Consider the following 20,419-nt stretch of genomic DNA (forward strand, 5'->3'; position numbering starts at 1 on the left):
TTAATGTGATGAAGAATCAGTAAACTGTATATTCTGCATGTTCTGTTTATAAATATGTCATTTATGCATGATAATGCACCTTGAAATACTTGAGAAGTGCTTTAATTTAACTTTGTAAAAGGTGTCGAAACCCTGAATGAAGCTAACGTCTACACCTAATTCAGAGGGTGTTTGTTGTATTTTTCTGTTCAATAAGGAAAATAAGTGTAAGAATGTGATTTCATTTATAAGCATAGCCTCTGGAACATATTCTCCCAGCTGATTGAAACTTACCGCCCAACCCTGTAAACTTGCAGAGACTTGAAACATTTTTTATTTATGAGGCAGTCGTCTTATAATTCATTTTCATTTTAAGTTGTCATTGTTTGGCAGAGCCTGTTTTAAAAACAACTCTGCGTCGGTGCTTCAAAGACGCATCATAAATCTCCTAACTGCAGTATTACACAACTATAAAAGCATATTGTTCAACAGAAATGAATGTCACACACTTTCTCTGACGAACGATCGGTTTGAAGAGTAATGTATTTGCAGTGATGTGGAGGTGTTTTCAGTTCAGGTGAACATGTTTCCACCTGCAGCTGTGACGCTCACACAGGTGGCTCATTATCACTGCCGTGTCTCAGGTGTGTGTTTAAATGTGTGTGTGTGTGTGTGTGTGATTACAGGATGCTCATCACGACGCCGAGGACTCGGTGGGTGACGACGACTCAATGCCTCCCTGCACCGTAAGTCCACCTCCTTTTTTATGTTCACATCAAACAAGAGAAGTAGCTCCAGATGATTGTGTTTGGAGGTTTCTGGCAGTCGTGCCTGGCATTTATTGGGCTGCAGATATAAACATGGTGAGCACTGTTTGTACTGACAACAGCGTAGCACCGTGTGTGCGTGCGTGCGTGCGTGCGTGCGTGCGTGCGTGCGTGCGTGCGTGCGTGCGTGCCTGCGTGCTACAATTGTGCAGCCATGAGTTTGACCGGCTGCTATTGACGAGTAAACAGCCCTTCCGGTCATTTTGTACATTCAGATTTGTGCGACGTGGTGTGTTTATGCACTCACACACAAAAGCTCAGATGATGTATCCACTGTTTGAGAAAAACTGACGCCTACTCCTGCAGGATAATTGCTGGTATCACAGTGAAAGTGTAGTGTGTGCCTCACTATTAAAGTCATGCGTCATCTCAAAGCAACAAATCCTCCCTCAGCTCTGCTTGATATCATCATTTATTTGTGATGTGTTATTCTGGGGTTAGATGTTATTAACTCATCATAACCACTTCCTGTGTCCCACTTTCAAACTTATACACAAGCTTAAAGAAATAGTTTCACAGTGGAAGAATGTCAAAATATACTGTTCACGGTCAGGATGGACACTAATGTGCTGTTGTATCTCTGAAGGCAGCAAAAGAAACTGTGATTAACTCATACACAAATGCATGAAGAAACCCACAACAGTAAAAACACCAACAGAGAGGAGGATGAGTGGATGCATCCAAAACAAAAAGATTTAGCTGTGATTTAGTTGCAATAAACGCATCAGAAATAAGCCGAAACAACTGCATCAGGATGCCAATTTGTAAAAAGTACAAGTTTATGTTTTGCAACGTCTGTCCTCAAGACGACTTTTCAAAATGCTTCTTTTCTGAATGTATGGATCGATGAGTTTGGATCAATCAGGGCTATGCTAACATTGTAGCTGCTACATCAACACAACAAATAAAGTGCAAATACAAGGAAGTATCGTAGAGCTCTGGTTGATGGCTACAATGATTTGTTCTTCCATTTCTGATTCAACAGCGTCTTGACAACAGGAGAGTCTAAATGTGTTTTATAAATGAGATTAAAGTGGATGAGAAAATTTTTTAGATTTATGAACTTTAAAGTAGTAAATCTATGAAGAAAAAGTCTCTCATACACTGCTGTGTTATAAGTCATACGACCTTGAATGCATTCTTCATTCTTTCTTAACTTCAAAACACTGTATTTTTCCGAGTTTGCTGCAGACGTAGTAGCCATGCAGTAGCGTCTGTGTTGTTCCTGAAGCGATGTCGTTCAATAGGGAGTATAAAACAAAACACTGGAGGTGAAAAACAAAACACTGGAGGTGTAAATCGAAACACTTTATTTCAGACTTTTTTCTTGTAGATTTGCCACTTTTAATCTCATAAGTCTGCGACTTTTTTCTTGTAGATTTGCCACTTTTAATCTCATAAATCTGTGACTTTTTTCTTGTAGATTCAGCACTTTTAATCTTAGAAATCTGCAACTTTTTTCTAGAAATATTACCCCTCCCTTCGGGTCCATAATTATTTTTTTCATACACAATTTGCCATCGTAGGGCAGAGGTCCTCTGTACTGCTGCAAATTTATGCACCAGGAGTGGCTTCATTGATTATTCCAGAAGCTTAATGTTGGGATCTGTTTCCTCTGTTAACATTATAACTAAAGTTTTTAGTTTTGCTTCTTAAGGGAATACTTTACACTCCCTTCAGTGGCTCTATCGAACGGACTGCTCCGTGAAGCAGAAAACAGACAGGCAAAAAAAGGCACTAGGAAGTGTCCTCAGCATTATCAGGAGTAACAGTAAGACACGTTGTGTAGTAATGGGCAGATTTTTAGAAGGAGGGAGCCCAAAAAGAGCAGTCAGAGGATTTGGTTCCAAATTTTTGTTAAGAGCCTTTTTGAGGGTTTGAAATATATCAGACCAAAATTCAGAAAGCTTCGGGCACGTCCAGAAAATGTGTGTGTGATCGGCTGAGGACTGCTTACAGCGGTTACAAGCATCACTGTGACTGGGGTATATCTTAACCAGTTTAGCATTGGTGAAATGGGCTCTATGGAGCACCTTCCACTGTAATAGGCCGTGCCTGGCACAAATCGAAGATGAGTGGACCAGTTTCAGAATGTCCCTCCACTGGTCATCAGTAATGTCTACACCCAAATCTTTTTCCCATGCATTTTTAGGTGAGGCAGTGGGGACTGGGCTCGGAAGAGCAATCTTATTATAAATAACAGTCGTGTTGTATGTTGAGAGACAGGAACTGGTCCATCTCAGCTTCAGGAGGGCGGTTCGGAAAATGTGGGAATTGCTCATTTGAAGGTACCGAAAAAAGTGGCTATTGGGCAGACTGTATTTCTCCGACATACAGTGCGTTTACATGCAGTTTAAAAACCCTGATTATAATCGGGTTAAGGGCATACCCAGGTTTCTCATACATCATGTAAACACCATACCGTAAAATCTGAGTTCTCACACCCCGGTTAACAGACCTAGAGAACTCCTTCAGTTCCCCGATTAGTCATGCATGTAAACAGCATTCTTGGATTCTTATTGGGTTTCTCGTCTGCACATGCTCCTCACTCAGAAATAGAATAAACCAGGTAGCAAGGGTGGGCAGACGTCTGCAACTCCACCGCAGAGCCAAAATAAAAGTTTATTAATGTTGCAGATGTTGGCAGAATGTTACCAAGAAGTAGTGGTAAAAATTAGGAAGTGCTAGTCTCCATTCAGGTTTAGGGAGTTGGAGAATATGTTTTTTGATATGGGCTGGTTTGTTCTGACAAATAAAAGCGATAAGTGGCTGGTCTAAATGAGCAAAAAACGATTTATTAAGAAAAATTGGGAGGTACAGAAACTTCGGTAAAATGACCATCTTAATAAGATTAACCCGACTTACGAGGGACAGGGGGAGGCCTGCCCATCTAGACAAGTCTGACTTGCATTTATCTAATAGCAGCTGGAATTTCTTTTGAAAAAGGTCCCTGAAGGAGCTGGTGATGAACACCCCCAAATACTTGGACCCTTTGTCATCTGTTTTAAAAGGGAATTTGGATTGTGGGAGTGATCTTGTCAAGTTGTTGACAAAGAATATCTCGCTTTTCTGAATATTCAACTTATACCCCGATAGGTGCCCAAACTGATCCAGGATTGATAAAACTGGGAGGTAGGTTGTGGGGTTTGAAGTAAATAAGAGGAGTTCGTCCGCATATAAGGAGAGTTTGTGGACCGGGACAAAAACAAGTGATGCCTTCAAACTCATTCTGGGTTCTAAGCCAGATGGCTAATGGCTCGATGGCTATGTTGAGACACACACACACACACACAAGCACACACACACACACACACGCACACACGCACACACGCACACACACACAGACAGCATTCAGCACTGAAAAACTGCACTGAAAGCCCTGGGCCGTCACAGAAGGAAGAGTAAAACAGAAAAAGAAAAAAAACACACACAAAACAGAACAAAACAACAAAAAGGGGATAAAACAATAACATTTGTGACCACTCTGAGGGCTACTCCCTTAGCAAAGAACATCATCTGAGCTCTACAGCTCGCAGCTAACAGCCAAACTGGGGTCTCTTCCCTTACAGTTACAGCATTTGACCCCTTAAGTCACAGAGAAAAAAGAACAAACAGCTAAAACCATGTGAAGTAAATTAGCCAGCAGAGGTGACCAAGATGTCTTATGGCAGGCGGGCCATGAAGGTATTAATAGAATGCCTGCCTATATGAAATCCTGCTGTCCAGGTGTCAGGCTTCAGTAGAACCCTTTGACTAAATGAGTAATAGAAAGCAAGGATACTTCAGATAACCCTGTGGCAGTGGGTGATAAAAAATTTAAAATAAAATAAAGCTGTCAAGAAAATATATAATAATGAACTGAAATCTACATGTAGAGAGCCAAGTACTGGAAGCCAAGATAATCTAGAATTCACATAATAGCGTGAGCAGGCACAAAAAAGATGAAAAAACGGGAATTCAAAAATATGATACGAATATATAATACGAATATTACTATTTGTTGTGACTTCCGGGGTCCTGAAACGTGCAATTATCAAAAGTTGCGGGAGCGAAACTCAACACACTTCTACTCCATCTCAGCCAAACCGGAAATCGCGGGTGCAGATTCAGATGCCTCAATTTAATTCAATTCAATTTTATTTATAGTGCCAAATCATAATAAAAGTTATCTCAGGACACTTTACAGAGTAGGTAAAGACCACACTCTATGACTTATTTATGATTTACATAGACCCAACAATTCCCCCGTAGAGTACGGTGGCAACAAAAACCTTTCCTTTAACAGACAGGAACGTCAGACAGACCCAGCTCTGTGGAGGACGGACATCTGTCTGCACCGGTTGGGGAGGAAGGAAATAAGAGAGCTATATTAACCCGACCTACGAATGTCAGAGCTGATCTGCGTATTTCTACATTGAATGTAAAACGTAAAACGTTTTCTCCATAAAAGGTAGTTTTCAGATATTTCTACTAGGGCTGCCCCCAAATAGTTGACCAAAAAATCATTAGCAGACCAAAATTTCATTGGTCGATTGGTCACAGGAAAAAAAAAAAAACATTTGGAGCCTTGTCATGTCAAAATTTGGGGGGTGTTTATACCTAACCTCTGTGAGTACTGTAGGTTACACCGCGGCTAACACAAGCACTATGCAAAGACACCTGCAGCACCACAGCTCTCTGATAAAATCAACCCCCTGTAAAGAAAATACTGAAACTTTAAAATGGTGTTGAAATATCGTGTCTTGGACTCAATATCGTGTATCATCTGGTCACACCCCTTATTCTGAAGTATGGTATCTTTTTTAATATTGTACTGTCATGACAGTGATGGTGCTGTCGGTTTACCTTCTGTGTTTCATCTTAAAAAGAGCACATATATATATTTATATATATATATATAATGTCGATTAGTCGACTAATCGCTCTAAATGACAAGCACTGTTTGACCAAGAAAATCCTTGTTCGGGGGCAGCCCTAATTTCTACACACTTTGCAACAGTGGACGACAAGCTATCAGATATATTTTCTACTATTTTCTAATATGCACTGGTACAAAGTGGTGTCTTTTTATCATGTTTCTGGTACCACTCATATTACTGATGCTGTTCCTGCTTTGTTTTCACGTTATTTTCTATCCTTATGTGACCATTGCTTTTAATGTTCGTGGTCGGGAATCACTGGAGAAGAAGAGAGTAGAGCATCAAGCAGCCCAGAGCCTGCTGTCTCCACTTCAATAAAACTGAATTCAACTTTGATAAAAGGCTCTTCCTAGTTGTTGTGTGTTTGTGCGTGTGGCGTGTGTGTGTGTTTGTGCGCGGCAGGACAGCTGCAAGCATCGATTTTTAAATGCAGAGGAGATGGCTTATGGATCTACTGTCTGAGAAGAGCTGAGCACTCATTACCTCACTCTCCAGAGTCTGCAGCACACGCACGCACACACACACACACACACACACACACACACACACACACACACACACACACACACAACACACAACACACAACACACAACACACACACACACACACACACACACACAAAGGAAAAGAAGTTGAACGTCACATCATGTGTGTGAGGATGAATATATTACAAAGCTGTTAAGAGTGAGTTTTTCCACAGGATCAACTGAGTGTGAAACGATGTGTGTGTGCGCATGCGTGTTTGTGTGTGTGTGTTGTCTCCGGTTAAATTGGGGTAATGAGGCAGCTTTCTCTCTGTGTCGCACTGCTTTTCTTGAGGGGGGTACTTCCATGTGAAGACCCTCATTGACACAATACTTTCCAGCTGCTTAAATGTGAAGATTTGATGCTTTTCATTGTCATATACTATAGTAAACTGAATATATTTGGATTTTAGACATTTGATTGAGCAAATAAAGACACTGACACCTTAGGCTATGGGAAATTATAACAGGCATTCAATTAGTTTGCTATTTATGGGGGAAACATTTGCATCACAGTAGCAGTACATAAAGAAACTGAATGTGGATTAATCTATTATCGGTCTGGTCCATAAAATGTCTAAAAATATTGAAAAAATATCCATCCAAGTTTCCTAAGTCCAAGATTATGTCTTTAAATGCCCTGTTTTGTCTAAAAGGCCAAATATATTCAGTTTAATGTGTTATAAAACAGACAAAATCAGGAATATTCATATTTAAAAGGCTGAAAAATAGCATTTTCTGCCATTATTGAAAAAAATATATCATTAACAAATTAAAACAATTAATCAATCATCAGAGGAACAGTCTATTGATTGTTTTTCTCTAGACCGGCGAGTTGATTAATGGTTTCATCTCTAATCCAGCGTCAGAAATTAAGGTGGACAGAGGAAATTTCAGTGCCACTAAAACAAGTGACTGAGATGTAAGAGTTCGAAAACTATACTAGTATATGTATATAAAAATAAATAAATAAAAAAGGGAAAAATAAATCAATAATTTATAAATCAATCAATATCTTAATCACACATCATTTTAATGCATTTTATTTCTTCACATTCTGCATTAAAAAAACAGCAACTTTACTAATTTCCCAAGTGCCCCAAATTTTTTTATTTTTTTTGCCCTGATGTCTTTCATTTATTTATTCTTTGTTTTAATCTATTTATTCTTTAATTTATCTATTTTTTTTAACATTTATTTATTTTACCATTGTTTTATTATTATTATTTTCATTTATTTTAGCTTTTTTAAATGTTTTCCCCATTTATTTATTTGCGGCTCTTGACCATAGTATCATGGTATGGAGCACAAACATTCAGTTAATGTGAGAACAAAACAATAGTGTATGGCATGGAAGAAACAAAAACACTACTTAAACAATGTTCGGACATTTCTAAGTCAGTGGGGCCAAATATTTTTTGCATTTCAGACTCTGTCCTTTTTAAAACCAGTCTAAAGGTGCGTTTACTTTCCCACTTACTTACATGGAGAAAGAGAGGCCACAACCCTCTGAAACGACTCGAGTTAAAATCAGAGTTTGAACCATTCTGTCTGATAACATTTAGAAGATTTAATGATTTAATCCACATTCACTAAACAAGAAGACTCTAGTGCTCTGCCTCCAACGCCATATCCAATTTTATTATACGTCCATGGCCAGGTCACTTATTTTGGTCTGCAAGTATAATTTTGTCTCAACTGCTCATCTTTCAAAAAATGTCCTCACTATCACATGAAACAGTCCTCAAAAAGATAGACGTACGAGAGCACACGCACACGCACACACAGACAGACAGACAGACAGACAGACAGACAGACAGACAGACAGACAGACAGACAGACAGACAGAGAGTCATATTCCAGTCTGATGCTCATCACCATCACTTGTCTGGACTGAAAGATGGCAACACACTCACTTCGCATTCTGATGACACTGCTCATTGTTGAGTCAGTCACGCATGCACACACACACACACACACACACACACACACACACACACACACACACACACACACACACACACACACACACACACACACACACACACACACACACACACACACACACACACACACACACACACACACACACACACACACACACACACACACAAACAAACACACAAACAAACTGATGCCCCCTGCGAGGCATAAAATGGTTTCCAGACAGCGTTATGATAATCGCACCTCTCTGAGGGGACCAACTAACATCTGCTGCCATCTGCTGCTGCTCAGCTGTGTGTGTGTGTGTGTGTGTGTGTGTGTGTGTGTGTGTGTGTGTGTGTGTGTGTGTGTGTGTGTGTGTGTGTGTGTGTGTGTGTGTGTGTGTGTGTGTGTGTGTGTGTGTGTGTGTGTGTGTGTGTGTGTGTGTGTGTGTGTGTGTGTGTGTGTGTGTGTGTGTGTGTGTGTGTGTGTGTGTGTGTGTGTGTGTGTGTGTGTGTGTGTGTTAGACAGACAGTATCATGTTTGGACAGGATGAGGTCACTGATTCACCGTGGGAGTCTGACTGCCGACCCTATAACCTCCGACACACACGAACGCCAGCTTTATTCTTTGTCTTTAAATTTGATTGCAGATGGTTTCAGTGCGGCTTTAGATGGTTTATTATGCTTTTTTATGTGCAGCTAATCAGCCTCACGAGCTTGGTTTGGAGTGAAAACATTCACTGAGAGTCCACTTGCGGATACAAAACATAACTTTAGCCACAAATATCATCCAAAACTGATTTTGGAGGATTTCGCAGTTAGCTCGTCCAACCAGATGTAGACTTAAGTTGTTGTCTTAGTGAAGGAGAGTGTGATGGGATGTGAATTTGTGTGATGTGCCCCAACAACATCTACATGCAAGATGGTTTATTTGTCATGTGCTCAGCAATTGCAGCAGCAGTCGGTGGCAGCGAAATTCTCGAGTCTCAGGCTTCCTCAACAATGAAATATAAAAAAGAAAAAGTATAAGAGATACACAAGTGAAGAGAGCCTAGAAAAGAGAGCTCTAAATAAACCAAAAGGTAGTGCAAGGACATAGTGGAGGTGAAAAAGAAAGGTGTAACATGAATATAAAGTAAGATGTAGAATAAATTAAATGTAAACGAAATAGAATACTGAGCATGAAATAATTAGAATAAAATAAACTGTAAATCATACAACATCAGGACAAGCTGAACATCTGGAGGGAAGTGCTGGTCAAGTTTTCTTGTCGACCTGAAAAAGTCTGGCAGGGCTCCAGACTGTGACCAAAATTTAGGAGTGTGCAACGGAATTTTACATCTGGTTGTACATGTGCGTTAGTAACGTAGTGTGTGGAAACGAGTTCAGTCATTGACACTGTCAGAGACCCCTCAGGCGGTTATTTAAGGCCGGTGGCGGTGGGACTTTAACAAAAGGTCTGTCACGAACGGTACAGAGCTAACACACAAAAAAGAGTGGACCCAATGCAGACACGGACACGGAATAAAAGTACAAACAAATATTTAATTACAACTACAAACAAAACGCACTACAAGAAAAACAGATAATACAAATAACGAGACGGTCGAGGGAAAAACAGGAATAAGGAGATGACGGAAGATCAGGGAGTCGTACGAGGAAATGGTAAATGGACTTGTACAGCGCCTTTCTAGTCATCTGACTACTCAAGGCGCTTCACAGTGTCTGTCACATTCATCCATTCACACAGACATTCACACAGATGGCAGCGGACATCTACATACCATCTAATTTGATCTAACCTTTCACACCTCATTTACACACCCATGCACAGCACGGGGAGCAATTCGGGGTTCAGTGTCTTGCCCAAGGACACTTCGACATGTGGGGGGGGGGGGATGGGGATCGAACCACCAATCTCTCGAACAGAGGACGACCCACTCTGCCACCAAGCCACAGCCGTCCCCGGAAACAGGAACACGGGAAACTACGGAGAAACAGAAAACAAACACAGATATAGATCAGATATACTTAGTGACGGGGAGCGTGATAACCACAAAGGAGAAAAGGAATGCCAATCCGGGGGGTATAGTTTACCAATGAAGGAATACAACGGTCCGGCGCTGCATTCCTGTCAGCTCAGGGTATAAGTAGTTATCCAGGTGATTAGCGTAACTGGCTGCAGCTTGGAGGAGACGTGGAACTCGCTTTTTTCGGCTTTAACAAAAAGACGATTCTCCTGGAGACGCTGGAGAACCTGACGAACGTGCACCATATGCTCGTTCAAGTCCTTGGAAAAGATCAGGATGTCGTCCAGGTACACGAAGACGGAGCGATTAAGCATATCACAAAGTAAGTCGTTCACTAGGGCCTGAAAAACGGCTGGTGCGTTAGTTAACCCGAACGGCATGACCAGATACTCAAAGTATCCGAGTGGAGTGTTGAAGGCTGTCTTCCACTCGTCCCCCTCCCTCACCCTCACAAGATGATATGCGTTGCGGAGGTCTAGCTTGGAGAAGACGGTTGCTCCATGCAACGGCTCGAACGAGGAATTTATCAATGGGAGGGGGTACTTGTTTTTGACCGTGATTTTGTTTAGACCACGGTAGTCAATACAGGGGCGTAGGGATTTATCCTTCTTGGGCACAAAGAAAAAACCAGCTCCCAGTGGAGAAGAGGAAGGATGAATGATCCCTGATTTAAGCGAGTCATTTATGTATGTCTCCATTGCCTCACGTTCGGGACCTGACGGGAAAAGTTGACCCGGGCAATAACTCAATAGTTATCGGGACAATAGTAAGGAGGTAAGGAGGTAAGGATAACACCTTAGCCTTACTAAAGACCTCGGCGATATCATGATACACGGAGGCACGGAAGACAAGTCAGGAGGATCAGGTAGTGAGGAACTGGGGGTACTAAGATTTCTAGGAGGACAAGAAGAATGGCAATTGCTGTTCCAACTCACAACCCTACCCGTTAACCAGTCAATAACCGGGTTATGAGTGATAAGCCAGGGGAGACCAAGAACTACAGGAGCATTAGTTGAAGGCATAATGTGGAAGGTAATTGACTCCGAGTGGTTACCAGCAAGAGACATGGTTAAAGGCAAAGTCTCCGCGGAGATCTGTGGGAGTTCGCTCCCACTGAGACTATTAACCATTAATGGAGTCTCGAGCTGGTTCACAGGGATAGTATAAGACTTCACAAATTCAGAGTCAATAATATTAGTGTCAGCCCCACAGTCAATTAATGCTTGAAGGGAAAATCCCCTACCCTCACAACTCAATACTACGTCCAGGTTAATACGTTGACGGGGACTATTAGGAACAACCGAACGACTCACCAGAACCCCGTCTGTGACTGGTGAGTCTGACAGTTTAACCGTCTAGGACAGTGGATTAATCGATGATTGGAAGCACCACAGTAAATACATAATCCACCTCTAAAGCGCCGCTCACGTTCAGCGGGAGTCAAATGGCAACGACCTAGCGGCATGGGTTCCTCCTGGACTGGAGCGGAGGACAGTGGAATCCGATTGCTCACAGATTCATGGGGGGTATACACAGGAGAACTGGTGAGGGAACCTGGCATAACAGGAGGAACTGCCTGACGGTTGTCAATCTTAATGGCGAGGCTAATAAGCTCCTGAAAGTTAGCAGTCTCTGATCTTCCCACTAGACTGTCTTTAACCTCCTCATTTAGCCCCTGAAAAAATATACTCTGGAGAGCCCGATCATCCCATCCTAATTCTGCTGCTAGCGTACGAAACTCAACAGAGTAATCTGCAGCACAAGCGGACCCCTGGCGTAGATCCAGCAACCGATTGCATCTTGGAGGAAATGCCTACCGGACCTAGACGACAGAAACAAGAGGGACACACACATGCAGGGAAACACAGACAGAGGGAGACAAACTCACACAAAAGGAAGAGAGGAGGATACTGACAGAACCGAGTCTTGACAAGGTCAACGTGAAGAAAAAGAGGTATTCAGACTAGAGTGCCACCTACTGTACCGGAGGAAGTGTTACTTGTCATTCTTCTACGCTCATGTATAAGAGAAGATATTTTTGCACAGAAAGTTATCGACTTTCAATTGTCGAACTTTACAATTAATCAATCAGTTAATTAATTAGAAGAAGTTCAGAGCAGGTTTATGTCAGCATCTTGAGTGCAGTAAAAACAAACCTCCATCACACAGAGGCCTGGTGTTTGGCCTTCCTGTTTGTGTTAGCACAAGCAGGCTAATGCAGTATAAAGTCAGCGTTAAATACACACACACACACACACACAACATGTGGACCCTCGTTTCAGCTTGAAGAGTATTTTCCCTGATGTATCACTAAAAGAAGACTAAATTATTTAATATTCCCCAAAGAAAAAGACCTTTATCACAAATGTGAGAATGTAATTAATTTGATATTAGAAAAGTCTTTTTTCAGATTCAATAAATCACTCGTTGGCAGATGGTGTTTAATCTTCTCCGGCCATCTGGACTGACTTTCACTGGCGCCTTTTAAACGCCCACACACACACACACACACACACACACACACACACACACACACACACACACACACACACACACACACACACACACACACACACACACACACACACACAAATGCATGGCACACTACTCTCTTAGTCAGCATGCTCAGGTGTGTGTGTGCGTGTGTGAGGGATCAGATAGACGAGACATTCCTCAGAAACAGCTCATCTACTTACGGTTTTCGATGATATTAGCTGACATTTAAAAAAAAAAAGCTATTTCTGTGTTTGGGTTCTGCACTTAGCCGCTATTTGTCTGCATCTGTGTGGTCATCCTTTTCCGTGTGTGTGGGAGGGAGGGAGGGAGGGAGGGAGGAAGTGTGTGCGCTCAGGCCTAAACACCTAAAATGGAAACCACCGCCCCGCCCACGACAGCGTGAGTGGATATTGATGGATACAGAACGAAAGAGAGAATATTGATTTATAGGAAGAGGCATAAGGCGAGGGAGGGTAAACTGCGTGCGTGCGTGCTTGTGCATGTTGAGAGAGGAGGCAGATGATAAGCGGCGGCAAAGAAGAAGGCAGATTTTCGTGTCCTCCCAGTTTAGTTTCTGTCAGGATCAGTTGGTACATTCCTGTGTGTGTGTGTGTGTGTGTGTGTGTGTGTGTGTGTGTGTGTGTGTGTGTGTGTGTGTGTGTGTGTGTGTGTGTGTGTGTGTGTGTGTGTGTGTGTGTGTGTGTGTGTGTGTGTGTGTGTGTGTGTGTGTGTGTGTGTGTGTGTGTGTGTGTGTGTGTGTGTGTGTGTGTGTGTGTGTGTGTGTGTGTGTGTGTGTGTGTGTGTGTGTGTGTCAGCTCTGGGCCTCTGTTGTGAATGATGCATTGTGGGTATTGCCATTGTGAGGTCATGGGGTGATGATGTAATCTGTGTAACCCGGCGCCGCTTTTCCTGAACTTGTCTCTCTCTCTCCAGGAACAAACCAATCACAGAGCAACAACAACACACACACACACACACACACACACACACACACACACACACACACACACACTTGTTCTTCCATATTGTTGTACTTGTGAGGACCCTCATGCAATTAATCCTTGACCTTCATCCTCAACAACAACGACCAACTTTCTCTTTTTTTAATGAATTATGATTAATTATTTATTAATAATTGCATTTATTATTTTTTATGTATTATTTATTTATCATTATTATTTATTAAGGAAGAGGAAGATATACGATAGAGGAAAAGGAGACACTTGAACGTGTCTCTGACACGAGCTGGAATGTGACATGAAGTCTCCAAACCAACTTCTCGTCTCCTCCTCCTCTCTTTACTTTCATTCGTCTTTTTCCCGTATCCTTTGATTTATCGTGACCTTTTTCTTTCCTTTCCTTGCCATCCTTTTTCCTTTTCCATCCTCTCTTCTCCTCTTTCCTTTCATTTTCTTTTCTTTTCCTCTCTCCTCTCTTGTGTCTCCTCCCATGTTTGTTTCCTCTCTTCTTTTCTCTCTCCTCTCTTGTCTCTTGACTCCTCTTTATCAACACAGATGACGCATTAACAGGTCTGTGGGAAATCACAGCACCACGGCCCCTTCAGGCTCATGAACAACATTTATTGGAAGATGTCACACACAGACAGAAGTTTGTCTTCCTGCCTACACTGATGGCTTCAAGGACAGATGTGTGCCTTCCTGTGCAGATGTTGTTGCCAGGGAAACAATGACAGGACATGCTGTAATCGCCACGGTGAACAGCTGGGGGGCCTTCCTGTGTGTGTGTGTGTGTGTGTGTGTGTGTGTGTGTGTGTGTGTGTGTGTGTGGGGGGGGGGGAAACACACAGTCAGTTAAGCAGTCTGTGACAGCGTTTTAACAGGACAGGAGAGCAATGAAGACGCTTTTATTTCACGTTATGAACAGACCATTTCAGGTACAGTTTACACACACACACACATGTGCAGAGATACAGACTTGTAGTACAGTTGTTAGCTGGCTGTCGATTGTTTGTTTCATCGGTTGTGATTCACCCACGCTCTTTGGCATTCTCATAGTTTCAGTCTATTTAGTGTGTATGTGACAGGTCTAACAGGGTGTAACTTTGCTTTGAGTAGAGTAAAATAATCCTGTTTAACCTTTTAAACCCTTATGTGCCTAGCATAAGCGAGGCTATTCAAAAAGGGGCATGTAAGTGGTGCTGCGTGGTTTAATAAGTTTTAGTGTAACAAAAAGTAATGTTTTGTTTTTCTAAAATGATTAGGATTCTTAGAAAACGGTTTAGATGATGTGATATAGTCAGAGATGTTCACATTATTGTTCATTGTTCAAGCTACGAACGTTAAAACTGTTTTTGTGTAAATATATATTAAATATATATATTAAAACAATCTAAATGTTATACCTTAATTGAGTGCATAAAATTTCTGAATGATTCATTCATGTAAATTTTTCTCTGGATCGATATATCGATTAAATGATCCAATATCATGAAACGTTTCCGTGTGTAAACGCTGTTGAGCCCGTTTTAGTTAGGAAACTCCGAGGTTGTGTTTAAGGCCCTGTTTAGACGGAGACGATCTGGGCAGGAAACGCAAAAGTGCCGATGCGTCCTCACTTTTTCTCTTGCGTTTAGACGAGAAATCTGCGTGCACATGGTGACGCACGCCAGGTGGCTACCAAGAACTTGTTGTTGTTTGCCTGTGCCGCACACGGATGTTATGTAAACATGCACGCCACGTGAGCCAGCGTAAGCAGATCAGAGCACACTTTTGCGTTTTTAACCCTTTAGAGGGAAATACAACGTTGGAGGGTTTTTAAGCCCCAAAAACACCATCCTCGTCTTAACATAAGGCACATCTGATAAAATATTTAGTTGTTTTTACCCACTAGCGTTGTCGTGTAAACAGGACCTTACTCTGTACGGGCAGAAACGTAGATATGATAAATATGTCCACTCCCAATCTGTGTTTTCAACCGCCAATAACCGTCTTACACTCGTGTTACTTTCAGGAACAGTTCGGACAGAGGTTATTTTTGATGGGGAGCTAAAATGGATAATTTTAGTTGTGAAACGCCATTTCAGAATGAAAAGGTAGTCTTGTGGATGGAGCCTCAGAGGGGAAGTGAAGCGATTTCTGCAGCAAAACAAAAGTGTGATGTAATTAAGAGGCTCCCTCGTCCCAATCAGAGAGAGAGACCATGGCTTTACTGTCCAACAGTTCAAAGAGTGTATGTGTGTGTTTTTGTGTGTGTGTGTGCGCCTGCGTAAGTGCGTATTATGGACAGATTAACATGGTAATGCTGTTGGCATGGCGACAAAATTTTCTGACTGAGCCATGTCCCCCCTTCCTCATACCTCTCTCTCTTTCATTGTCTCCCCCCCCCCCCCCCCTCTCTCTCTCTCTCTGTCTGCTGCTTGACTTCATTCAGAGTTGCAATGGTTTTTTTTACGAAATTTAAATTCCCTGTTTTAAAGGTTTCCTTTAAGGATGCGTTCACACTGGGTGTTTTTTGGCGAAGTGGGCGCAGCTAAGACGTACAAAGTCAATGGAAAGACGCGCATAGAAGTGTGGCGCAAATGAAGCTTGGCGCAAATGAAGCGAAAAGTAATCAAGGTAGTTTAACTATGGAGCAAATTCTGAAAATTATGTTGTTGTGTTGATGGAGCAGCTACAATGTCAGCAAAGCCCTGATCCATCAGAACTCCATTCAGAAAACAAACATTTTGAAAGTTGTTTGCTTGTTGTCTTGCGGATAAACCTGAAAAAGTATGAATTCAGACTTTTTACAAATTGTCATAATGTAGTAGTTATTTGGGCTTAATTTTTTTAACAGTTTATTGCAATTTATCCACAGAAAAATGGTGCATTGTTAGACCTGGGCATTCAGGACTATAGCCCCGGATCTCTTGGGAAAAGCCCCGGACCTCTGTGCCGTCAAATGGTAGTTTAAAAAAAAACATAATGGTGATGAAAACAGCCCAGTACAGTAGACTTTTATGTGGCTGCATTACCAGCAGCCACAGATGCAACATTGTAGCAGTAGAAAATGCAAAATTCTGACATGTCCACACTGACAAGTGATAACTTTAGAATCAAACTTAAAGCAGACTGACTTGATAACTTCAGAATCAAACTTAAAGCAGAGTGACTTGATAACTTCAGAATCAAACTTAAAGCAGACTGACTTGATAACTTCAGAATCAAACTTAAAGCAGAGTGACTTGATAACTTCAGAATCAAACTTAAAGCAGACTGACTTGATAACTTCAGAATCAAACTTAAAGCAGAGTGACTTGATAACTTCAGAATCAAACTTAAAGCAGACTGACTTGATAACTTCAGAATCAAACTTAAAGCAGACTGACTTGATAACTTCAGAATCAAACTTAAAGCAGACTGACTTGATAACTTCGGAATCAAACTTAAAGCAGACTGACTTGATAACTTTAGAATCAAACTTAAAGCAGACTGACTTGATAACTTCAGAATCAAACTTAAAGCAGACTGACTTGATAACTTCAGAATCAAACTTAAAGCAGACTGACTTGATAACTTTAAATCAAACTCAAAGAAGGCTTACGTTTTAAAATCTGTTTATTGCAGTTGAACCACGGAAAAATCTTTTTGATGATGTGTTTGGTGTTTGATTTTCCAGCCTTTATGGGGCTTCCACAAGAGATACCAAGAAGTGGTGATTTCAGAAGCCTAGTTGATGCCTAAAGCCCTGCACCGGCCAGAGTAACATTTTGAATCCAGGTTACTTGCAGTGAAGTATTTTTGCTTTAACGTATTTTAAGAAAAGGATCTGAGTACTTCTGACCACTGTAATACTGAGACCTCTTTGTTGTTACATTTTGGGGAACAAAACATAAAAATAAAAATAAAATGCCAAAATCATTAGAAACTGACCCGGAATCAGATGCAAACTGTGTGTGTGTGTGTGTGTGTGTGTGTGTGTGTGTGTGTGTGTGTGTGTGTGTGTGTGTGTGTGTGTGTGTGTGTGTGTGTGTGTGTGTGTGTGTGTGTGTGTGTGTGTGTGTGTGTGTGTGTGTGTGTGTGTGTGTGTGTGTGTGTGTGTGTGTGTGTGTGTGTGTGTGTGTGTGATTGAGCCTCTCATCTCCCCAGCTCTTGAATAAATGATGATGTCCTCCCTTTTCTCCTCCTCATCTATACTTAATGCTCTCTCTGTACTATAAAGTTTGGCCTCTGCTGTAAATCACATCTCTCCCTCATCACTTATCCTCCCACGTCTTCTCCCTCCATCTTTGTTTTCTCTTTCGGCACGGCCACCTCTCCTATCCAGATTTCCACGCATTTTGCATCTTAAATTGGTTAAATGTTTGATAAAATTTTTTATTTCAAACATGTAAAAGAACACAGAAATTGTCACACAGAAAATAATGATGTTACACAAAATAGAAAACATAATTAGATACATACAAACATTTTCTGATTAGAATAAGTTTACACACATTAATCCAACCCCCTTCTCCATAACTCATTTGAATTAAGCTTCCTTACTCATAATTATTATTATTAACATTTTAATTTATTATTAATATTATTATTATTTATATAGTATCTTTTTTAAGGTATCCAAATATAGCATTTTCTACAAATAAAATATATTACTTATATGTCCATATCAAATACATACTGGAATTTCTTGCAATTTTATCACAAAATAAATAAATAATGTCAGCATTCATGAATACATATTTAGTTTAATCTAGTTTACAGTGATTTTTTTTTAAATGAGAGATAAACGGTGTCACTGCACTAAATTTCCCAGAAATCACCTGTCAGTCAGGACGATTTTCTGTTGATGCTGTTTCAGTTTCTGTAGATGGAGCTCTTTTCTTGTGTTCAGCCAGTGTGCGTGTGTGTGCGTGCGTGCGTGCGTGCGTGTGTGCGCGTGTTATTTGAGCCTCCAGCAAGGCCAGCGGAAATGCACTTTATGCCTCTAACCTGACAAATCCCAAGAGTGCTTGCGTGTCTGTGTGTGTCTGTATATCCAATATATATATAGGTGTGTGTGGTGACCATCCGCCCTGTTAATTTGATTGCGTAACGGGGGGGGGGGGGGGGTCACAGATTGTCTGGAATGGCATCCCGCTCCTCTCTTGCTCCGTGATAGCTGCTGCCATGGAGAAGCTTCATACACATGCTTTGACATTTGAGGTGTTTAGCTGATGCTCTTACTCACACTGACAGAGAGACAAAAGCTTTACACACGCACACACAACCACACACACAAACGCACACTATGGGGATGAGAATACACAAGAACAATCTGGTCGGTATTATTACCAAAGTCCCGCTTGCATCTATTTTTATTAGCTGAGTTAATAAGGGATATGCAAGTGATGCTGGAAATGTGACATTGCTTTGCTCCCATTTCCTTTCTGTCTCTAACACACACACACACACACTCTAAAACCCACTATCAATCACTGCCATAAACTCAGTCAGTTTCGTTCATTTTCCAGCCAAACGTCATTGAAGGATGTTGAGCTAAGAAACTGCTTTGAGTCTCTGCTATATTTAATTTCTAACAAATGTATTACCTACTCTGGAGGAGTAACAAGCTGGCATAATAATCATAAAGTTGTGTTTTTAATGTTTTAGCAAACAGCGGCTTATTTACACATCCAGCCGTCACAGTCATTATCATTCATTTGGAGAGTTGTTTGTGAGCAACATTAACTCTCTTTTAGCTCTGTTTTTGGTCTCCACCAGCTCCTGAATTAAATAACTGACTCTTTAGCTGCTAAATGCTCCACTTTCTTCACCAGGTGATGTTCTGGGAGTTTATCAGACACTGAAGCAGACCATAAATGTCCCTTAAAATCCCCATATATGAGCTAAAACATGTGAAATTACCCAACAGAGCTGCAGAGATGGTGATATTTCTATGTGTCTTTATGTCTCCAAAAGTCAAGCTTTCAAAAATAAGTTCCCCAAACACTTGTGGTGCTCTTTGATATATACGTTTGGCCCAGTTCCACCTTGTCTTTTGCCCTCACTGGTGTGTTTGTGGAAACGGGTACACACTCAGGGAAGGCGACAACAGGTGGAGGTAATCCAAGAAATGTCACGGTCCACACTGGCAGTGTGTGTGTGTGTGTGTGTGTGTGTGTGTGTGTGTGTGTGTGTGTGTGTGTGTGTGTGTGTGTGTGTGTGTGTGTGTGTGTGTGTGTGTGTGTGTGTGTGTGTGTGTGTGTGTGTGTGTGTGTGTGTGTGTGTGTGTGTGTGTGTGTGTGTGTGTGTGTGTGTGTGTGTGTGTGTGTGTGTGTGTGTGTGTGTGTGTGTGTGTGTGTGTGTGTGTGTGTGTGTGTGTGTGTGTGTGTGTGTGTGTGTTTTGACAGGTGGAGAGTGTCTGCGTCCACATTGTGTCTTTTCCAGTGTGTTCGGCTGTGGGGTTATTTGATTTGCGTCACTGCTTGACGCCTGTGCGTCGGCTTGTGTTTGTCGGTTTTATGTACAAGTCTGTCAGAGTTCGTACAGGTGCATGAAATCCTTGAAAATGCTTGAATTTTAATGTTGTGTTTTCAAGGTTTGAAAAGTGCTTGAGTTTTAGATAAAGTGTTTGAAAATGCTTGAAAGTGTGTCCGCATTTCTTTAACAACACATAGCTTCAGAAATTTAATTTCTTATCCTTCTGGTGAAATGATAATTATTAATATGTATGTATAAGTAGAAATATGTAAGAAATATATAAGTTGTTTTATACGTAAATATGTCATTGGATGTGTCA

General features: G+C 41.3%; 1 protein-coding gene across 1 annotated transcript in view; it reads left to right on the top strand.

Annotated features, from left to right (window-relative positions):
• The first annotated feature begins 669 nt into the window (after positions 1–669).
• The window catches only part of rps6ka3b (ribosomal protein S6 kinase, polypeptide 3b), a 42,482-nt gene continuing 22,732 nt past the window's right edge, over positions 670–20,419 (top strand). Inside the window, 1 exon segment of the mRNA XM_083935906.1 lies at positions 670–725. Within this exon segment, the coding sequence (XP_083792032.1) occupies positions 711–725 (15 nt within the window). The 5' untranslated portion in view covers positions 670–710.

Source organism: Echiichthys vipera (assembly GCF_963691815.1).
Source record: "Echiichthys vipera genome assembly, chromosome: 21".
NCBI classification, from domain to species: Eukaryota; Metazoa; Chordata; class Actinopteri; order Perciformes; family Trachinidae; genus Echiichthys; species Echiichthys vipera.